This window comes from Polypterus senegalus, chromosome 1 (assembly GCF_016835505.1).
Source record: "Polypterus senegalus isolate Bchr_013 chromosome 1, ASM1683550v1, whole genome shotgun sequence".
In the NCBI taxonomy this organism is placed as follows: domain Eukaryota; kingdom Metazoa; phylum Chordata; class Cladistia; order Polypteriformes; family Polypteridae; genus Polypterus; species Polypterus senegalus.
Genome location: NC_053154.1, coordinates 196,024,588 through 196,048,045, shown reverse-complemented (window position 1 = coordinate 196,048,045; position 23,458 = coordinate 196,024,588). Strand labels below are relative to the sequence as shown.

Here is a 23,458-nt window from a genome sequence, read left to right as displayed (position 1 = left end):
TCTTTACTTCATCATATAAAGGAATCGTCAACAATTGAACTGTTCAAAACAAGACTAAAGACTCATTTCTATTCACTTGCATTCCGTGACCTTCAGTAATACTGATGGTTTCCTCCTTGTGATTATATAACATTACTTCTATTTATTTTCTTTATGTTCATATATTTTATTTCTATTTATGTTATTTGTTTGTTTGCTTTTATTCTATTATTGTAAAGCACTTTGGCTACAGCATTCCTTTGTTGGTTTAATGTGCTATATAAATAAATTGACATTGATATTAAAGTGTTCCTGCTCAGAATTGTACTTTACTATAATTTTAATATATGCAAGCTTCCTTTTATAATCTTCTATCATATGAAGTATACAGCACAGATAATTGGTACATTCAGCTCTAGTATTTTAGATTTGTAAGTCCTCAACTGGTCTGTTGTTAAGTATCAAGTGTTATTTTAAATGAATAAGAATGGGCATAAGCAATCAAAATTTTAGTGTTCAACTATTAATGTGTAAAATTTTTGCCTTCAAAATACATCACAGTGAGGGGGGGAAAAAAAAGTTATCAATATGAGTTTGCAAGGATATGATGTAGTTTTTAAGATGCAGAAATTAAAGCTACAATGAAAGAATTCCAGCAAGTAAATAAATAACCATAATCAGTTACAAAACAATTATATATGGCTATAAACATCTACAGGTACTGTATATGATCATCTTAAACCATAATTCACTACATTAAGATACAAACAAAATGTTTTGTTTGCTCATGTTTCTACATTTCTTTAAAAAATGCAGTTGTTTAGTTTCTTGCTGCTAGCTAGCTATACATGCAGATTGGACACTGGCAGCATTCCATAAATAATTTAACAATTCATTAATTCATAATTAATAAATCTTTAAATACATGGCATTATTTGAATATTGTTTTTCTTCAATTAACTAATACAAAAAGCACTTAAAATACCTAGCACTTTATGATGGTGTTCCATTTGCATGACATCACTAAAATAAAGATTGACTGACTTGCGTCTAGATAGTTGGTACATGCACATTAAAAGTAAATACCACATCTCACAATGGTGGCACGAGACTCAATACATACAACATTTATACATGTAACATATATCTGTTATATACAAACACATGCACTGCAGCATACACTGCAATCTAAAAAGGGTCTCAAGACCATTATCTTTAGAAAATCTTATTCTGGATAGGCCTAATTAATGGATCAATTAAAGTGAAGAATGATGCAAATAACAAATAAGAGTTTGATTTAAATTTTAGCTGTTACAGGCAGGTAGGTCTGTATTTTACCCACCTACATATAGCTGTACGGAAGGTAAATTAATATCGCCCCTATCTGGTTCCTATCAAGTATGACGTCTTCCCTAAATTATAATTTGTACCTGTGGAATTCTAAAAAGTTAATAAGATCATTTCTTCGAGGTTTATACTGCCCCATGGTCAGCATTAACTGTTGGGCAGCTTAATACTGATTTACAAATTACTAGATGCCTGAGTAAGGCTTTTTTCTCAAGGGACTGGTAAAAAGCATGGCATCCTTTATTCCTCAGAATGTATAACCATAAGATATCTCAATTTGGCCCTAGGTCTTGCCATAATTATGCTGTTGAGCTGACCACCTATGCTTCTGCAAATAAACTGTGTTTCACATTAAACTTTATTGCTGTTCAACAAAGGATCAGACACAGAATTTCCCTTGAAGTCAACTAAGATATATTTGAAGACTGGGGAGAAACATCAAGGACTGTTTCATGAAAGTTTTAGGTACATACCTTCCATTGCTCTCTGGGGAGAAGCATCACTACAACCACATCACCATTTAATGCTCTATTTCGAGCTACAATTCCATCCATAAATATATCTCTACAGCCATCCTGAAAACAAGAAATTTAAAAACAATTAAAACTTTTTAACAGCACTCTGGAGAAGCTTTTCACGCATTTGTTTTATACATATACAGAAAGATTTAAAGGATATAAAATAATAAATAAAAATAAATAATAAATGCCAATACTGATGCTCTATGTAAGAAAGGTCAGAGCAGACTATACTTTCTGAGAAGGTTGGTATCCTTCAACATCTGCAGTAAGATGCTGCAGATGTTCTACCAGACGGTTGTGGCGAGTGCCCTCTTCTACGCGGTGGTGTGCTGGGGTGGCAGCATAAAGATGAAAGACGCCTCACGCCTGGACAAACTTGTTAAGAAGGCAGGCTCTATTGTTGGATTAAAGTTGGACAGTTTAACATCTGTGGCAGAGCAACGGGCACTAAGCAAACTCCTGTCAATCATGAATAATCCACTGCATCCACTTAACAGTGTCATCTCCAGACAGAAGAGTAGCTTCAGTGACAGACTTTTGTCACTGTCCTGCTCCACTGACAGACTGAGGAGATCGTTCCTCCCCCACACTATGCAACCCTTTATTCCACCCGGGGGAGTAAATGCTAACATTAATTTTACTTTAATTTTTTTCATTTTTATTACTATTTAATTTAATATTGTTTCTTTGTATCACTATACTGCTGCTGGATTATGTGAATTTCCCCTTGGGATTAATAAAGTATCTATCTATGTATGTAGACACAAACAGACTTCTTTTTGCCACCATAAGAAATTTACACATTAAAATAATTGTAACTTTAACAATGACATATAACTATCATATTAGAAATAATGCAATATACAAATAGTAAAACTTATTATCCTCAAATAAAAGGACATACCTTAAACTTACACACATGACAGATTATTTAAATGAAATTGTTTCATTTAGATTGAGATTTTAAGGCAATTTAAAAAAAAAAACAACAGTTAAACAAATAGTAAATGAATGCTAACAGAGGGGGAAAAATAAGTTACCAATCACCTCAGTTTGATCAGCTGGTTACATTTTTACAGTCAAAACATATTAATACAAAAATGGAGATAAACCATGCTTCTCTAATGAATATGTTTATTGCAAAGAAAGGCTGTAATTTTAACTTAGTTGTCTGCTAATTGTTTGGATATTAAAACTCTAATGTTGAACAAACTAATGTAAAATGCAAAGTTTGTAAATTACAATAGTGGTTCAAACTGGCAGCTCATCCAGTTTATCAGATATCAGAGTACATTTGAAGGAAGGCTCTGCTTTACTGGAGTGTCACTTTGGACGCCTGTAGTTGTCATAGAATAAAGAAGCTGGCTGGTCCCCCAGGTTTATTATCTGGGTGTATCATCTTAATGCACTAAAACTGCTGTAGACTATATATATATTTTAAGCGCAAAACTCTCTTTTTTTTTTTAAGACTATATTGGTAAGAGATATCTCTCTCTTTTAACCCTAAAGTGCAGCTGCATTGGGGCTTGTTTTGCTTTGGACGTGCTCTGTCTCTGGGTATGTCAGAGGACTGGGACTGTGTGAAGTGGGTTTTAGCCTCACTTGGGGAGGCAAAAAGGGAGGGTGAGGGGTTAAGGGGGGGGAGAGAAAGAGCAGGCCTGATCTATACCTAATCTATCCTCTCAATCTTTATAATTATAACTACCAACGTAATAATAAGCTGCATGGCAACAACTCTAGGGGACATAGCAAATTAAGACCGAAACTGTCTCACTTCCAGTTATGACTATAAAATGACATCAAAAACTCAGAATCAGTGTCTCCACGATGGGACAGTTAAACTTCATAAGCTGGAATGTTAAAGGCCTGAATCACGAATTAAAGAGAAAGAAAGTACTCTCTCACCTAACAGGTCTAAATGATAAAATAGTATTTTTACAGGAAACCCACTTACTAAGCAGGGATCAGTTCCGGCTGCAAAAAGACTGGACTGGCCAAATGTTCCATTCTAGTTTTACGAAGAAAACTAGAGGTGTGGGAATTCTCATACATAGAACTGTACCATTTGTAGCATCAGATGTAGTATTGGATCCTGAAGGGAGATATGTAATAGTCATGGGAGACTTATCTAACTGTAAAATGATTTTGATAAATGTTTATGCACCTAATGTTGATGATAAGGAATTTATACAAAATTTATTTGCATCCATTCCCAATCTGAACACTCAAAGTTATAATGGCTGAGGACTTTAATTGCGTTCTAAATCCACTTTTAGATAGGACTTCCTCCACAGGGGGAACGGCATCTAACACCGCAAACATAATTACAAAGTTTATAACTGATCATAACTTATCAGACCCCTGGAGGTTTTTAAACCCAAATTCAAGAACATATTCATTCTTCTCACCAGTACATCATTGCTACTCAAGGATTGATTACTTCTTTATACACAATAACTTGCCTATGATTAAATCTTGCAAATATGATGCTATTGTTATTTCTGGCCATGCACCTATGATCTTGGAGCTAAAATTACTAAGCCCCATACACTCACCCCACAGATGGCACCTCAACCCGCTTCTATTAGCTGACGAGAATTGTACAGAATTTATATCCAAACAAATCAAATTCGTTTTAGAGACAAATACATCCCCTGAGATCTCTGCAGGAATTAAATTACTGTATACTAACCCAGAAGCTTCAGTTTGCATCAACAACATTTGCTCAGACTACTTTAAACTAGAACGTGGCACTAAACAAGGATGCCCCTTGTCACCGCTGCTGTTTGCGATTGCCATTGAACCACTGGCAATACATTTTCGAAATACTGATCAGATAAAGGGGATTAGCAGAGAAGGACTGGAACAGAAAATCTCATTATATGCAGATGATATGGTACTGTATATTTCGGACCCAGAAAATTCTGTGCCTGCAGTCTTAGCAGCATTCACAGAATTTCAAAAGATCTCTGGTCTCAGAATTAATCTGAATAAAAGTGTACTCTTTCCAGTGAATTCTCAAGCATATAATATTAGATTAGATACCCTACCTTTTATCATTGCAGAACAGTTTAAATACCTAGGGGTAAACATCACAAGTAAACATAAAGCTCTATATCAGCAAAATTTCGCCGTCTGCATGGAAAAAATGCATGACAAGACTTGCATAGATGGTCAACCCTTCATCTCACACTAGCTGGAAGAATTAACACTGTTAAGATGAATATTCTTCCTAAGCTCCTTTTTTATTTCAAAACATCCCAATATACATTAATAAATCATTCTTTAGGCAATTAGATTCAACAATAACCTAATTTATTTGGATTTCAAAACATCCACGCATCAAAAGAGTGACCCTACAAAGACAAAAGGCAGAAGGTGGAATGGCTCTACCCAACTTCCAGTTTTATTACTGGGCAGCAAATATACAGGTGATAAGAACCTGGACACAAATAGAACATACACAGGCATGGACTGCAATAGACGTAAAATCCTGCAATACTTCTTTGTATTCCTTGCTTTGTGCTACAAAAAACACACGCTATCGGCAATATATAAATAACCCAATTGTGCTCCACTCACTTAGAATCTGGAACCAATGTAGAAAGCATTTTAAGACGGAGAAGCTTCTATCTGTGGCACCTCTGCAAGAGAACCACCTCTTTCAACCTTCACAAACATATGCAGTTTTTAATATCTGGAAAAAATTTGGAATTAACTTGCTTAGAGATCTTTATATAGACAACATCTTTGCATCCTATGAACAATTACATTCCAAATGTAACTTTCCAGCTACACATTTCTTTCACTATCTTCAAATCAGGAACTTTGTTAAACAGAACCTTCCAGATTTTCCTCATCTTGCACCCTCCTCTATGCCGGAAAACAAATTGCTTGGACACCATCTCTGCAATATATAAAATTATTTTACAGTCCCTCCCTTTCAAAGATCCAAGAGGACACTCAGAAAAAAATCTCTTAATATATCAGAAAAGGAGTGGAAAGTAGAAATGCAGAGAATTCACTCGAGCTCTATATACGCAAAGCATACAATTATTCAACTCAAAATGATATATCGAGCACATCTGTCTCACTTAAGACTGTCCAAAATGTTTCCAGGGCAAGATCCAACCTGCTAATGCTGCAATCAAGTCCCAGCTTCACAGGGTCACATGTTTTGGGCCTGCACCAAATTAACACCATTCTGGACCAAAATTTTCAGACAGCCTTGGTGTCACAATCCCTCCTAACCCATTAACAGTTGTGTTTGATGTTCTTCCAGATGGGTTTAAAGCGGAGAAGGACAAACAAACTGTGATTGCATTCATTAAACTTTTGCCACGCAGACTTATTTTGCTAAACTGGAAGAATCCGAACTCTCCTCTTTTAAGTTAGCGGGAAACCGATGTTTAATACTATTTGAAACTGGAAAAAATCTAATTCTCAGTTAGAGGATCTGTACAGAACTTTTTCAAAACCTGGCAGGATCTAATCAATAATATTTTAGAATAAGCTCTTAAAGCAATGAGGAAGCAATTCTCTCCGCATTTCTTTTTCTTCTCCCTTCATCTCTATTGCCTTATTAAACTAATCAATTTAGGTATGTTTACAAGCTTTAAGTTTACTCTGTTGGCCATGCTCTCTTTCTCAAGGGTGGGGGGGTCGATTTGTTTTCAATCCTATTTTTTGTAAAAATTGATCTATTTGTATGGAATGATTACAATAAAATAAAAAAAAAATTAAAAAATGGAAATGTGGATGGCTCTTAAATACCTCTAGAGACATGGCTCTTGCATCACAACCATTACTACAATGCCACAAGTACTGAAGCAACTACACATCAAGCAATTGGTCTGCCACAATCTTCTCCATAACATAATCATGAATTAGACTTGAGATAGATAAACTCAACTTAAGGTGGCTGCTCCATTCACAGTTACTTGCAAGCAGCCACTATTTTCCATAATAAATTAATAATCTCAGATTCTGAGATGCCAGTTCTCATTGGAAACATACTGAAGAATTATATATTTTGCCAGTCACAATCTAATGGCGCTAAAAAGTTAAACTTATTCACAATTTTTTTTTTAAATTAAACGGTTAGAAAGATCAATGAACAGGAAGGGGGCCAAACAAGGAAAGCAACTTAATGTATACAATAACAGGAAGCCAGATTCAGAAGAAACTCATTTAGCATAAAGTGAATATTAAAGGGTTTTTACACATAGGAAGACTGAAGGTTTGGCCACAATTTATAAACTGACTATTTACCTAAAGCAGTAATTCTATGATTAAATTAGCAACCAGGAACTATAAAGCCATATTCATATATCCAAGACTAAATTTAGAAACCAACAGTTGTACTTTCTGTTTATATTTATTCCCCAATATTTGCCCATTTATTGCCCACTTATGGCTGTAAACATGCTACTATATACATAACAAGATCAAACGGATCCTTGCCTTATCCCATTTTTAAGGTGGGATGTACCGACGAACTTTTACTCACCTGCACGTATTGTTTCTATTAGTTGGTTCTAGACGGTAATCAGTTAATTTGTTTTTTTAAAGAGCTTGTTCACTTGGAAGTTTCAGGAACATTCTCTAAGAATAACCTTCTTAAGAGTGTTTAAAGAACTTTAATTTCAAAAAATGGTCATAAAACCAATGAAGACACATGCATAAGGTGATAATGTATATGTGTCTACAATGGAATTTTCTATGAAAAAGTTGTGATAAAAAACAACAATTTATAGTCTATGTCACATTTTACAAGGCCGTGAAACTGCTTAGGTCCTAGTTAAAGGCTTGCAGCAGCATGATGTGACAGCTTCACTGAGAGATGATGCACTGGGATCCATCAAATCTCAGTTCATTGCTGTCATAGAACCACTTAGCGTGCAATAAATTGACAAGATCTGACGGACCAAATGATCTGTTATCTTCATTAGACTTTCTCATGCTTCTATGAGAGCTACATCGTGATCCACATGGTAGCTCCAAATCACTCACTAAAAACTGTAACCCTAGCAACTATATGATAACAGTCTACTTTAAATCTGCAAAATATTACAAAATAATGATATAACATAAAAGTATGTGTCAAATTTGTTTACTTACAGGAGAATTGATGAATGCCTCCTGGAACTTTTTAGGATTTATTCGTAATGTGCCCTGGAAAAGAAGAAGATAAAAGAAAAAGAATGAAAGACACAATTATACACAAAATGAACATGAAAGAGGGTTATTTTGCATTTTTTGTCAAAAAAAATCCAATTATTAATACACTTCCAAAATTGCTTATGGCAAATTTATAGTCTAGAGGTTCACCATGTACACTACTCCTAAAGCACCCTACTTTAACTGATAGGTATAGTATGTTACACTATATGCCCAACCATTTGTGGACACCTGACCATCACACCTATACAGTATAAGTATCCCCTTACAAAACCATGGGCAATATGGAGTTAGCACAGCATTTAAAGCGATAACCTCCACGCTTTTGGAACGCTTTCCACAGACTTGAGTGTGTCGGGGGGACCGTTCAACCAAAAGACCATTTATGAGGTCAGGTACTAATGCTGGAAGAGCTGGCTCACAATCGACATTCTAATTCTCTCCAAAAGGTGTTCAGCAGGGTTGAGGTCTGGGCTCTCTGCAGGCTACTCAAGTTAAACCACACCAAACCCGTCAAACCATGTCCTTATGGACCTTAGTTTGTGCAAAGTCATACTGAAACAGAAAAAGGCCTTACCCAAACTGTTACCACAAAGTTGGAAGCACAATATTGTCTAAAATGCAAATGTATGCTGGAGCATTTACAGTACAGTTCACTGGAACCAAGGGACCTAGCCCAAACCCTGGAAAACAGCCCCAAACTATTATCCCTCCTCCAAACTTTACAGAAGGCACCAGTTAGTCAAGAAGGTAACATTCTCCAGATATCCACAAAACCCGGATTCATCTATCAGACTGCACAATAGTGAAGTGTGATTCATCACTTCAGAGAACATGTTTCCAATGATCCAGAGTCTAATAGTGGCATGCTTTACACCACTCCAACCAACACTTGGCATTGTGCATAGAGATCTTGGGTCAGTCAGCAATTGAATCCCCTATCAAAAATATCCTGATGTACAGATCTTGTGCTGATTTTGCTTCCAGAAGTAGTTTATGTTAATAATACAACAGAGGATAGGGAATTTTGATGTGCTATAGACTTTAGCACTCAAGGGCCCTAAGTGAATTTGTGTGGTCTACTATTTCATGGCTTGCTTCCAGACACTTCCACTTCACAATAGTAGCACTTACAGTTGACTGAAGCAGATTTTACAGAGCAAAAACGTCACATGCTAAGACAGTGACATATTTACAGTCACTGAGCTCTTCACTACTACCCATTCTACTGATATTTGTTAATAGAGATTGCATGGGTGAAATGCGTGATTATATGCACCTAAAAACACAAAGCAGAGCTGAAACAACTGAACTCAATAATTTGGAGGGGTGTACACACACATTTGGATCGTACAGTGTATTACAAAGGCAGGATGAGAACTTGTACTTTACTGCTTGTGTTAAATCCCAAAATTTAATTCCAAAATAACTATTGCCCCATTGTGAGACACAGATACATATAAAAATCTTTTTGACATGGAGAAAAGAAAAATGAATTATTTGAACGGGTATAATCACAAGATATCACATACCATAGTGCAGCAGACGTACAATAACAATGTACAACTGCATAAAGGTACTAATACCACATACAGCAATGACCTCATTCTAATTCTGGTTGCAGACACTTCAATATTTTAATACACGTTGTCTACCATGCTAAAATATGTACATGCCAAAATCAAATGGAAATAAGCTGTATTTTGATTCACCTTGACATTTAGTTTTGCAGGCTAACCATAGCTGTATTCTAGCTCGAATTTTCTCACTTTCAGGCAGTACCCACCTGAATGATGAGCACTTCCAAAATGCATATAGCCTATAGAAAAGCTGACTCTCTACCTTAATGCCAAGAGAAAAAATACAACCATTTTACTATATTTAAGCCCATTCTGAATTTCAGTTAGAGATCATTTCAAAATATTCCTTTTCACATAAAGTTCTAAATGGTCTTGCTCCAAGAACGACAGTAATGTTTATACTATGGGGGTACAAAATATGGGCTTCCTTATAATTACAATTAATAAAATTAGTATTAAGACATATTTTGTTAAGCTATAAGGCTCCCCAAACACTGGAATATTTATTTCTCAATGTAAGAGATGCCCCACTATTTTAAGCATTTAAATCAAAATGGCCAAAGACTCATATTAACATATGTAAGGTTAATAATCATATTGTATTTTATTAACTGTGCCTGTTGGTATGATGACTGTTAAAGAGAGAAAATAAATGAGAAAATCTTACTGATTCCCAACATTATCTGTATTGTCCTGGGAATAAGTCATGAAAATGGATGCATTATCACAAACACCATGGTACTCTGAAAAGAACCAAACTCCAGTTCATGAACCCAATACTTCAAAGGATATGCTCTAAATCAGGGGTTGTCAACGTCGGTCCTGGGGACCCCCTGTGGTTGCAGGTTTTTGTTCCAACCAGATTCCTAACCAGTGACAACACCTTATAGAACTGAACTGATCTCATTTAATTAGCTGTTTTTTTTCTTTTATTCAACATTCAGAAAAGCATAGCAGCATGATTAAGACATTTATAAACATTTCTGCTTTTGCTCTAGATTTAAATGCTTAACTCTCTTTTGTTGATTTCATTATACTTTGCCCTTTCTCTGTGCAGTTTTCCCCCTTTATTTTATCTTAATAATGACAAAATGAGCAGAGCAGACACCCAGGCAAACAACAGTGAATAATCAAAGGTTGCAGTTACTTTAGAGTCAGACCCACTAATTAGTAAATAATGGATCAATTAAACAATTAGAACACCTAGAAAAGTAGAATGAAAATCAAGATGAAAACACTGTTAAAAAGAAAAAAAATACATTATTCCTATATAACTGCTTGGTACATTTTAATTTTTTTTTTTTAGCAAACTTAGTTTTCTAATTAATATGTTATTCCTTAAACACAGAACTTGGGAAATATCAGTTCACTTAATTAGCCCAGGGGTTCAACTAAAAACAGAAGCTGGTTGGAACAAAAACCTGCAGCGACAGGGGGTCCCCAGGACTGACGTTGAGAACCCCTGCTCTAACTCCAAAACAACATGAAAAAAGTATGGTCAAGTAATCCCATTGCTAACATGACTGAAAATCATGTGTTCTATGTGTGTGAATCACTACATGCCTCTCTTACGCAGACAAGAGCGTACAGGCAGTGATTGCAACACAGAATACATTACATTCATGATATTACAGCTCTCTGAACATTTTAGAATACTAAGATGCATACTTAATATCATTTTAATGATGACATGCTATAAAGCATGTGCTCTTCCAGGAGCACTTGATGGACTGATTTGAGTGTGTTGTATCAGTGCAGGAAAAGCTCTGAAGCATTCGCTGGATGTAAGAAGTTCAAAAAGACTATGTGCATAGTTGAGTGGAATCCATATAGATGCTGGTGGTTTTCCTGAGGCAGTGTGTGTTGTAAATGTCTTCCAGGGCTGTAAATGTCCTCTGTGCTATTGACACAACCTGCTGTACAGCTGTGATTACACACACACAGATACTATAGGTTAAAATATTCTGAGTGGTGCACTGAGAGTAACAACACTAAAGCAGCTATGGTATTTGGAATAGTTTGGCCATTCTGTGCACCATTAGGTGTATAAATTATGTGTATATTGTTACAAAATGATTACACTCAAGTGCTTTGAATTTCTAAAGTATATACAATTAATTTAGATATATTTGATAAATCCTGCGTCACTGATGTGAATCTAAAGAGAGACCACAAAGAAACCGCAGCACTGCTTTGATGCTGGGAGAACCCAGTTTCCAAAACCAAGAAGAAACATGCGTACATAAGGTGAGGGGTTACCGTGAAAATGTGCATGGCTTTTCGGCAAGTTTAGTTTTTATATATCTCAAAGTGAGGTTGGAAACGGGCATACACACCATTTACCTGTATACATGTGGCCCCTAGACTCTAAAGACTTGGAACTTCATCCTTTTGCAAAGATATCGGGAGCACCACACACCCCTTTCCAGCAACCTCATGACCCTCCATATTCTTCCAATCCATCTACAGACTTCATAGGAAGAGTCACCAGAGAAATGAATGTCACCGCCAAGGTGAGCAAACTTCTCAACTAAGTACACATTCTCTCCACCGACAATCATACTGCTGAGATCATTAAAAGCCTGGATCTTGGTTTTCATCCAGGAAACTCACAAGCCCAGACACTCAAAACTCCTCACTCAGTCTGTCAAGAGCCCCGATCAGAACCTGCATTAACTCAGTGAACATCATAGCATTGTCAGCAAACTCAAGATCTGTGAATGTTTCTTCACCAATGGATGCTCCACAGCCAAAGGACCCCACAACCCTGCCCCACATACAGTCCATGCAAGCATTGAACAGAGTAAGAACACACTCCTGACGAACACCAGAATCAAAGGGGGAAAACCACAGAGGTTCTGCCTTCGCTCTGCATAGCACTCATAGTACTAGTGCACAGGCCGGCCAGGATATCCAGCAACTCTGGGGGGATCCAGCTAAGTCTCAAGATATTACACAAGGCAGCTCGATCCACTGAGCTGACATCTCACGAAAATCGACAAAAGCTGCAAAGAAACTCTGCCAATATTCACATTTGTGCTCCATGAGAACCCTCAGTGCCAGGATGCAGTCCATGGTCGCTGGGAGGTGAGCAAATGATCAAAGAACCTACTGGAGGATGACCCTATCAAGGACTTTATCCAGGACCAAGAGCAGTGTTATCCCACCTGTAGTTTCCACAAACCAGCTAATCACACTTCACTTTCCAGATAGGGACAAATCCTCTTTTTCAGTGTGTTGGGATGACTCCCATCTCCTAAAAGGAAGCAAATATTGCTTGCAATGCAAGGTGGACAGCCTTAGCTTTGTAAGCTTCCTTTCCTTCACTCAGCTCTTTGGTGTGGTGAAATTCAGTAACTAGTTCCTTGGTTTTTCTGATGTTAAGATGAAGACAATTCCCTTTGCATAAAGAAATAAAGTTCTCCACAGAAATCTAAAAGTCAAATCCCCCTTACCAATACACCCAATAACTCAGAATCATCTAAAAATTTCTTCAAGTGACATGACCTGGGGCCTCATGTATAAACGGTGCGTACGCACAGAAACGTTGCGTAAGAACTTTTCCACGTTCAAATCGCGATGTATAAAACCTACACTTGGCGGAAATCCACGCACTTTTCCACGGTACCTCATATCTTCTGGTACGCAAGTTCTCCACTCGGTTTTGCAGACTGGCGGCACCCAGCGTCAAAGCAGTGCTACTGTTCCTGTGTAGTTACACCTTATTTTCCTGACGAGGCTTTATAAATACACCGAAACTAACCGCATATTCTTTATTAGTGTAATGCATCTGATTGTAATTAACTTGTAACAATATAATGGTAGAGGGAACAGCCATAGTATTCCAAATACCATAACTGCTTTAGCGTTGTTACTCTCACTTCTTCTTCTTCTTCTTTCAGCTCCTCATGTTAGGAGTTGCCACAGCGGATCATCTTTTTCAATATTTCTCTCACTGCACCACTCAGAGTATTTATATCACTGTATCTGAGTGTGAATCACAGCAGCAGCTGATCGGAAAGGGAATTATCGGTATACAGCTTCAAGGACACGCTGTCTCAGCCACTGCAAAATGCTTTAAAGCCTTTCCTGTACGGACCTCGCGGTTCAGAAACAGAAACAATATCATTTATAAGGTGAAATTCATCAAAATATGTTTATTAAATTATACAGATAAAACTTTAACTTCATTTAAATAATCTATATTCTTCACTGGGAGTGTCGTTAAGGATAGAATAATTAAACATGTACTACGAAGATATTTCAATGTTCTTTAAACGTTTTGAAGAATCGGCGCTTAGCTTACAGATGGCTTAACGTCTATTACAGAGCCGATTGTATGGCGATCGGTTACTTGGGGAAAGAAAAGCACTGACTGCAGTGACGGCTACGCCAATATATATTGAATATAAAACAGAAAGAGAAAATAACAACACAGCTAAAAACACAGCGACAAATTTCGGCAAAAGTTAAATGCTTGTGTCATGAGCACGAGGCGGCTATGCAGTGTCCGCAACGGACGTAGCCATCCACTGTGCATAAGCTACCTTACTGACGGTTGGGCGAAGGAGCCACCGATTCTTCCTCTGCCCAGTGCCACCACAAGCCTAGAGCCGACACTGATTGTACTGCTGCAATAAATTAATTCATCAAAGTGAAACACATGTTTAATAACGTGCTTTAACTCCTATCATCATGAAAATGATATCACATATAAATCTCAGTATTTTAGTTATTCAGAGAACTGTAATATTACGAATGTAATTGATTCTGTGTCCAGTTGGAGGAAGAGAGCCGGTTTAAAAAGCAAGTAGTGATTCACACACATAGAGCACATAGAAGATCAAATACAAAACAAAGCATTTAAACGTGCTACTTTAATTACGATGTGATTTGAGAAACTGGTTAATTAAACGATTTTAAGATGAAGTTTATGATGTTCTACTTTAATGACAAAATAGACTACGTGATTAAAGTGGAAATGTCGAGATTGAAGTTGACATTTCGTGCTTTTTCCTCTGTACCCTAATAAGCTTTCATATGACAGACAGTGGGCTTACAACTCGGCTTTTCACGGCGACTTTGATATGTGACTTCTTTTTTATTTGTGCGATTTGTGAATGTGAGCGTTCAAGTTTCTCCAACACGCTATGTCACTCGATCAACTTCCTTTTGTTGATTATACCACGGTTTATTTGAACAAATAGTATGTTTTTCATTTGCCTCCACTTGGTATTCGCTGAAATTCTTATATTTTCCCCGTGCTTTTCCCATTGTCTTTTCACAGAAGGCTGCGCTTAAGGGCGATTTATATTGATTTGCATATTCAAATAGGCGTAATTCTGGGAGGATTTGGGGCGTTACATAATGCGCGTGCACGAGCGTTAGTTTTCACGCTGATCGGGATTTATGTAGCGGAAGAACGCGGAGGTTGGAGTACGCACAGATTCCTGCATCTGGATTTTTCTGTGCGTAAACACATTTCGGCTTTTGTGCTTACGCCATGTTATAGTGCGAGTTCTACGCACGGCGTTATACATGAGGCCCCTGGTGTTATAACTGTATACACCTCATACTATAACAAAAGGAGATAGGACTGTTCCTTTCATCCATATATATAAAAAAAAAAAAAACAGTCCTTGAGTATCACAAACTGTGATCTACCCAAAAGATAGTCCATTATCCAGGACACCACAGGCTAATCCACCTGCAAACCTCTGACCTTACACCTTAACCGGAATGGCTGGATGTAATTAAAGGCACTGGAGATTTCCCTAGGTGAGAATCACCCTTGTGGAGCAGATAGGTAATTGAATTCTCTATTCTAATCTTTGTCCAATAGGCAAACTGCAGTGGGTGCAGGTGGTCTGCCACTAGAGGACTTATATAGTTCAGGACCAGTCTTTCAAAGGTCTTGATGATGCGAGACATAAGTGATCTGTAGTCATTAGATGAAGAGGTGCCTGCCTTCTTTGAAACAGGATAAATGCAGAAAATGTTCCATAGCAATGGTACTTTCTGAGCCTTAGGGACAGACTGAACACTTGACAGAGGATACCACAAAGCTGGTCCGTACAGGCCTTAAGAAGCCAAGGACTGCCTCCATCTGGTCCTGTAGATTTTCCTGTGTGTAGCTTCCTCAGCTGTCTCCTTATTTGGTCTTCAGTTATGGACTGTCCACATTGATGGTCAGAGGTGAGACTCACAAGTGGCCACTTCAGTTGATGTCATAGGAGCTGTTGATGTTGTAGGAATAGCGTGGGGAAACGTCACTGAAAGAAGGTGGCAGTGGGAGAGAAAAATTGATTTAAAAATTGCTTCAGGGCATTAGCTTTGCCCATATCCCCTTCTAGTACAGTAAAACATTGATTATCCGTCAGGGATTGGGACCAAGGCTGATAATAGAACAGCTAGTTTAAAAATGATATACATTAAATTAGTTTAGCTAAGTCATATTTATTTATAAAACAAAACTATATTAACAAAATATAATATAGTATTAATAAAATTAATTTATGTAATATTGTAACAACCAGAGTAATAAGCAAATACAACTCAAAGGTACTGGATTTTTCCACATTTTAATTGGAGTCCTCGTTCCATAACAGGCCCTGTCTTATATTCTGTTATCTGGGTTATAGAGCACACCTCCAAAATAATAAAAGAATGCCTTCCCTATCAATCAGTTTCTCTCCTGCCACTCAAGTGCGGTCTTTTTTCATACCGTAGGCACTCCTGCTTATTGGGTCCAAACTCCCTACTCAAAACTTCCTTCCGCCGCACCTTCCTTTTTCTCCTCACTTCTCCTGTCACTCATCTCCCAAGAGGTGCATCTGCCGCTTACCAAACAGAGGCACCTCACCCAGTCTCTTTCAGTTTCACCCTTTCTGCTACTGCACAGTGCATCAGAAGCTGCTTGCACATGACATTAACAAAACATAACAGAATTTGAAAAGAAAATTACAATGCAGAATAACATTATCGTCAGTGGTTTCCCATTTTTAACTCATTTTTTAATGTTGTTGGCATCATGCTTTTTAATGTTCACTGCTGTTCTTCCTACTCTGCAAATTGAATCAATACTTGAAGCACTTTCGCGTTTCGTAAACGTTTAATTAATTCATTTTTTTCTGACAATTCCAACAACACACACATATATCCATTGGCCATAACAATTTTTAGTAGATTAATTATAATTATAATTCCTTTCCTTCACTCAGCTTTTTCTTTAGTACTCGCTGTGCATCCTTCAGAGCCTCTTATCACCAGATTTGAATGCCTTCTTTTTCTCATTCAGGATACCTTACAGCTCCTTAGTAATCCAGGGCTTGTTGCTTGGAAAGCAATACACTGTCTTTGAGGGTACCACAGTGTTGACACAGCAGTTAATACAGTCTGCAATACAGTGTCCGAGTCCCTCAATATCATCCTCATGTTATTCACATATCATTTCCCAGTCAGTCATTTGTAAGCAGTCATTCAAAGCCATTTCAGCATCTAGGCTCTACTTCCTAACTATTCTGGTGGTAACAGGAATCTGAATTAAGAAACAAAAGCTAATACCTAATTTAATTTCTGAAGCATAATTTTCATCTGTACATAAAATTTAAATTGCATTATGTGTGTTTTCATATTAATTGCTGCAGATTAATCACCTCAGGTGGGGGGTGCAACTTTAGATGTTTTGGACAATCCCAAATAAAGTGTCAACAAAGCATGATCTGCCTGTAAGCTTGTGCTTCATAAGCTCACATTTAAAACATGTCAGAAGTTCTTAACAATGCAGTCTTTAGTCAAATATGACAAGTACTTACAAAAACTCATCCCTTCACAACGCACCTTGGAACTACACAGACTTTCTATCACTCTGTTAACCTTCTGGATGTACAGTATAGCTGTATCAACTCTATCAATGCCCAGCCATCTGAAACACTGCTAGCTTTCATGAATTCTCTATCATTTGCTAACCTTGCACTTTCTTGCTAATTAGATCAAATGTATTCCATGCATGCATGGATTTGAGAATTTATATTTTTAAGTTGGATTGGTTAATGACCAAGTTAATTGTTACATTCCAGCATGGAACACAACACAGTGTTCTATCTGTGAGACAAATTGAAATTCACAATGAAACAGTTGTAATGGACATTGTATGTTCTAGTCTCTTGCAACTCAGAGTAGCAGGAAGCAACAAAAAAGGATTAGCAGATCTGTGTAAATTGATTTATCAGTTTCGTTTTTTTTTTCTATTCAAAATTCCCAGTCTTCAATGGTAAACAATGGGCTAAATGAAATATGTCAATTGGTATATGTCTCAAACACCTGGGTAGTTTACGGAGGAGAGAGCCAAGAGTCAGCCAGCTCCTATAGCTGAAAGGAAGGAAAACGCTGCACTTCTTATTGGTTAGAAGGCTACATTTTTCATTCATCACCTCAGACATGACATTACACATTCCTTTCTCTCTAATTTGTATGCTAAATTCCCTTTCATGTGCTCAACTGTGCTTTTTTACTTAATGGTTTTCTTACTTACTCAATACCTTTCCTACATCTCCATATTTTTCAGTGTTACCAACAGATTAGATTTGAACCTTAGTCCACATGTACTGCAGGAAAATTTGAAGTAATGGAATTTATTAACTCGTGTGCAGAATTTTTAATTGAAAATCCAACAAAATACAGCGTGCTTTCACTAAATTTTGTACCCAGATTACAGAGTTCTATAATTATATAATCTCCAATCTGCCTCATTAGTAGTTAACACCTTAATAATTTGAGACAATTCCCAAAAGCAAGAACAGATGCAAATGATAATGTACACCATTACACAATAGTTCCCACCCCAACATTGGCTGGAACAGCAATCAAAAAAAAAAAAAAGCTTACCTTGTAAAGTAACTGCTTAGAATGAAGAGAATCAATATCTAAATAAAAATGGTACTATCACACTACTGTGCATCAAATAAAGTCCAAAAACTGTAAGCAATTTGTGCTGAAATAGAAGCTCAAGAATACATACTAGAGTGGAGTTGGTAATAAAACTTTGACTTTGGTATTGATACCCGTGTGACAAATAGAGGGCACTATCGCTCCCTTGAACCCTTGTCCAAGACGCCAAACACTAGATAAAAGTCAAAATGTAGACTTTATTAATTAACAGTAGTGCACAAAGCACCGTCCTCTCCACAATACTCATAAATTAAACACAATACTCTACAATAAACAATTCCTCCACTCCCAGACGCGTTGCCACCCTTTCACCCAGCTCAGCTCCACGCTCTGGTGTCTCTCTCAGTCTTTTATAGTCCCTGACCTGGAAGTGTTCCCAATCCTTCAGTCACGTGACTTCCTATCACTTCCGGGTCAAATCAAAAGTCCTCTTCTTCATCCCGGAAGTATGTCATTCCCTCTGTCGCCTTGACTAAGACATACTTCCGGGTTATAGGTGAAACTAAAGTCTTTGTGTCTTCCTGCAGCGTCCCCTGGAGGTCCCCATGGTATCCAGCAGGGCTGTGATGAAAAACTCCATTGTCCATGATGCCCTGCTGGAACTCGGGGCACCTCTATGTTGCTTGCAGGGCTCCACCTGGCGGCCTGGGGGTATTGGCCGAGATGAAAGGCAGCCCATATCCCACACCTGTTTTTGGAGTATAGATACGAAAGCAACTATAAGATTAACTCCCAATAACCTTTTTCAATGTAGCACCAAAGTCTGTTCGCTTCACAAACTCGTCCGTCAGTTACTCCTCCATATCCCTTTCTTATACATATCTTTGCTGTAGGTTGCAAGATGAGAGTTGTAAATAAACAAAAACACATATTTCTGTGCCACAGAAACAAAACCTGTCTGTGATGTGTCAATGGTGTTGTTTCCATACCAAGTTAAGCCTACAATAAAAAAGGCTGCCTCAGATCATAAACAGCAATTATTTCCAGATCAGTTATAAGAGATAAACAAACACAACTGGGTACGAAGAGGATATTAGAGATACGTGATATATCGGGAATTGTATTGTTATCGGCCGATGTTCATTAAAAATGAGGACATCGAAATCGGGTAGATGTGTACATTTTAACTAATAGAGCTGACTGATGTAATTCGGGCTTGTCAACATTGTCAGTTCACTAAATAATTACATAATGCTTTCATTGTTCGTTGAAGCAGACATTTAGCTGCAGAAAAACAATGCATGTAAGCACAGCCCCTTGTGCTCACAAAAAAAAAAAAAAACACAGGGTTCCCCAGTTTTGTGGACAGGAGAAATCATGTGGTCAAAGTTTTCTATAAAAAAGGAAGACAACAGAGTTGTTACCTGTTCTTTCTGCAAAAATGGGATAAGCCAAGAAGGCTGCAGAATTAAATCTTTCAATACTACAAATTTAATTATCCATCTGATGAACCACCATAACGAATTATATATGGAATTTCCAGCAGCTAATGCTACCAAAATGAAAGTTAAATCAGACGCTACTGGGTTCCCTAGCAGTAGCCTCATACAGCAAACCCTTCAAAACGTAAAGACGTTTCCTCAAGACAAGGCCAGAGCTAAAGGCATAACTACTAAAATAAGGGAAATGATCACACTCGATGACCAACCTCTCCCTACTTGAGAACGAGGGATTTTGTCAGCTACTACATCATTTAGAACTTCAATACATTCTTCCAAGCCAGCAATACTTTTCAGACGTCTCACTGCCTGCATTACAGTAATCCCTCCTCGATCGCGGGGGTTGTGTTCCAGAACCCCCCGCGATAGATGAAAAATCCACGAAGTAGAAACCATATGTTTGTATGGTTATTTTTATATATTTTAAGTCCTTATAAACTCTCCCACACTGGGAGAGTTAACATTATTAGAGCCCTCTAGACATGAAATAACACCCTTTAGTCAAAAGTTTAAACTGTGCTCCGTGACAAGACAGAGATGACAGTTCTTTGTCACAATTAAAAGAATGCAAATATATCTTCTCTTCAAAGGAATGCGTGTCAGGAGCAGAGAATGTCAGAGATAGAGAGAGAGAGAGCGAGAGAGAAGCAAACAATCAAAAAATCAATACGTGCTTTTGGGATTTTAAGTATGCCGAAGCACCACGATAAAGCGGCATTTTTTAGAGGAGTGTCCGTATCCTCTAGGCAAACAGCCTCTGTGCAAACAGCCCCTCTGCTCACACCCCCTCTGTCAGGCGCAGAGAATGTCAGAGAGAGAGAGAAAAAGAGAGAGAGAAAAGCAAACAATCAAGCACCACGTGGGAAGCATATCGTGTATCATTGAGGAGTTTTATTTAATACGTAATACATGCTCTGATTGGGTAGCTTCTAAGCCATCCGCCAATAGCGTCCCTTGTATGAAATCAACTGGGCAAACAAACTGAGGAAGCATGTACCATAAATTAAAAGACCCATTGTCCGCAGAAATCCGGGAACCAGCGAAAAAATCAGTGATTTATATTTAGATATGCTTACATTTAAAAACCGCGATGGAGTGAAGCCGCGAAAGTCGAAGCACGATATAGCGAAGGATCACTGTATATGATGTGATTGCTACACATATCCACAAGCTTTTAAGAAACACGGTCACCAGCATTAGCTTCACTACAGATATGTAGAGCTCAGAGGTCATCCCCATGAGTATGTTGAGTCTAAGGACACACTGGATTGATGAAAATTTGGAGGCAAAAAGAATAGTCTTACATGCAACTTTCACTGCACATGCTCTTTGATTCCATATAAACGAAGTGGAACATTTCAAAAAATAATGTGCATGTTGTGCTTCACGACAACGCTCGCAATATGGCAAAAGATATGGAAGAAAGTGACATTAAAAGTTTAAGCTGCATGGCTCACACTTTGCAACTTGCTGTAAATGAAGGATTATTGAGCCAGAGAAGTATCTCCGACTGTGTTGCCATTGGGATGTGAATAGTTACTCATTTTAAGCACTCACAGCTCACTATTTTGTGGCTGAGAGAAATACAAACAGACCTTGGTACCCCCAACAACAATACTTCACCAGGACATACCTACTCATCGAAACAGCACTTATATGCGGATTCATCAGAAGCGAACTCTTGCTGCATGTGGTGCTGAATACGAGCTTCCTGCCTCTCTCACAGTGCATTAGTGGGGACTTGTGGAAAACGTGATTACTCTACTCGAACCATTCGAGCAACTTACTAAAGACATAAGTGCGCATTCATATTGCGGACGTGATTCCATCTGTTGAAGCGCTTAAAAGTCTGCTTAGCAAGTGTGGCAAGACAGATTCCGGAGTTCAGACAGAGATAATCATACTTTTGGAGGCTATCACAAAGCATTAGTGATGCATTCTTCGAGCCACTATCCTATCTATCTACTGTACTTGATCAACAGTACAAAGATCGATTCTGCGACCGAGATACCAAAATACAAGCACAAAAAGCACTTGAAAAACAACTGGTTGAGATGTCAGTTGGTGAAGGAGATGCAGAGAGCATTTTTAACCATAATCATACTAATTAGGAAGACTAGATGTCCTGAACTAATAATAATAATAAAAAAAGTTTGTTACAGATTTAATTTAAAAAAGAAAAAAAAATAAACAAGCCATAAACTGCAGCTTCCTAATACCCAATCAGTATCATCGTGCATTTGCCAAAAACTTGGAGTTGGCATGGCGGCTGGCTGGAACCTTGCATAAGAGTGTGGGGCAAACTGCTTCTCAAACATTAGCTAAGAAGAAAAAAGAATACTTTAATGGCATCACCTCACCTTTTTCGTCAGGTTTTTACAATTTATGTTTGCCAGATTACCTACAAAACTGTTACTGCAGCAGCGCACTTTGTGGGTTTTTCCACTTTAGACAGTCGAGTCACTGTGGAAAAATATTGGAGGAATTTAATTTAGTGGGTACTTAACAAAAAGCAGGGACAGGTTTGCCTGCATTGTAGAATGAAGCTTCAAGTTTTGTACCTTGTGAAAGATGTGTCTCCTGTGTGTAAACTGTAAAAGATTTTTAAACAAGATCAACTCCAGTTTTAATGTAAGCATTACTTTAAAACAAAATCACCCTAAAATATACAGCAGTCTCTCAATATTTCAAGGCATACCTTCATTACAAAGTGTTTCATTGTGGAACAGCTTGTGCTGCATCTCTGAAAAGTCCATCTGCATCACACTTTACAGAATACCCTTTATATGATCTAAATCTTTATTTGTCAAGCTTTCAACATCACAAGTTTTTATTAATGGCAGTGGTTGTTATAGACAGTTGTCTGGTTTTTCTTTACCACATATCTGGTCAAAGTATTAATTATTTGTTATCTTTTATTAGAATACCAGTAACGGTGGACTGCACAATAACGTGCAGTGAATAGAATGAACTTATAGTTCTCATCCTCTTTCTCTGTACGTTTAGCATTCGTTTGCTCAGAGGTAGATGCGCTTGCTGCTTCCTGAGCAGCTCTTGTCTTCTCCACCCTAGTGGCATCGTTTTGCATTAAAACTGATTAAGTCAGTGTTTGTGTTGCAATTACTTAATACGTTTTCGCTGGCAATTAAGTCTTCAATCTGCCACAAGAATGATTTAAGATATGAATAGGTAGAGGAAGTGATGGCAAAGGTAGAGAATCAGAACGGCGTCCATACGCATGCACCACACAGCTGCCCTGCTGGCCACAGCTGAGAGTTGATTCTACTGTACAATAAAATAAAATAAAAAGGAAAAGGGGAATAAAAATCATTGCCTCGGAAGTGGACAGCAGACGTCAGGTAGTATGTGTACCAAATTTCAGGTCAATACGTGAAATGGTTTGCGAGATACAAGCGATTTAAAATCCTGGACGGACAAACGAACAGCCATGGTAGAAGAAGAA

The 23,458-nt window shown here is 37.7% G+C and overlaps 1 protein-coding gene across 2 annotated transcripts in view; it reads right to left on the bottom strand.

The window, feature by feature from the left end:
- dis3l2 (DIS3 like 3'-5' exoribonuclease 2) overlaps positions 1 to 23,458 on the bottom strand; it is a 516,063-nt gene that overhangs the window by 456,930 nt on the left and 35,675 nt on the right. For both annotated transcript variants that reach the window (XM_039766315.1, XM_039766323.1), the window contains exons 4-5: positions 7,968 to 8,021; positions 1,800 to 1,901 (exon numbers count right to left, since the gene is read on the bottom strand). In XM_039766315.1, coding sequence (XP_039622249.1) covers positions 1,800 to 1,901; positions 7,968 to 8,021 — 156 coding nt within the window. The remainder of the gene's footprint in view (positions 1 to 1,799; positions 1,902 to 7,967; positions 8,022 to 23,458) is intronic.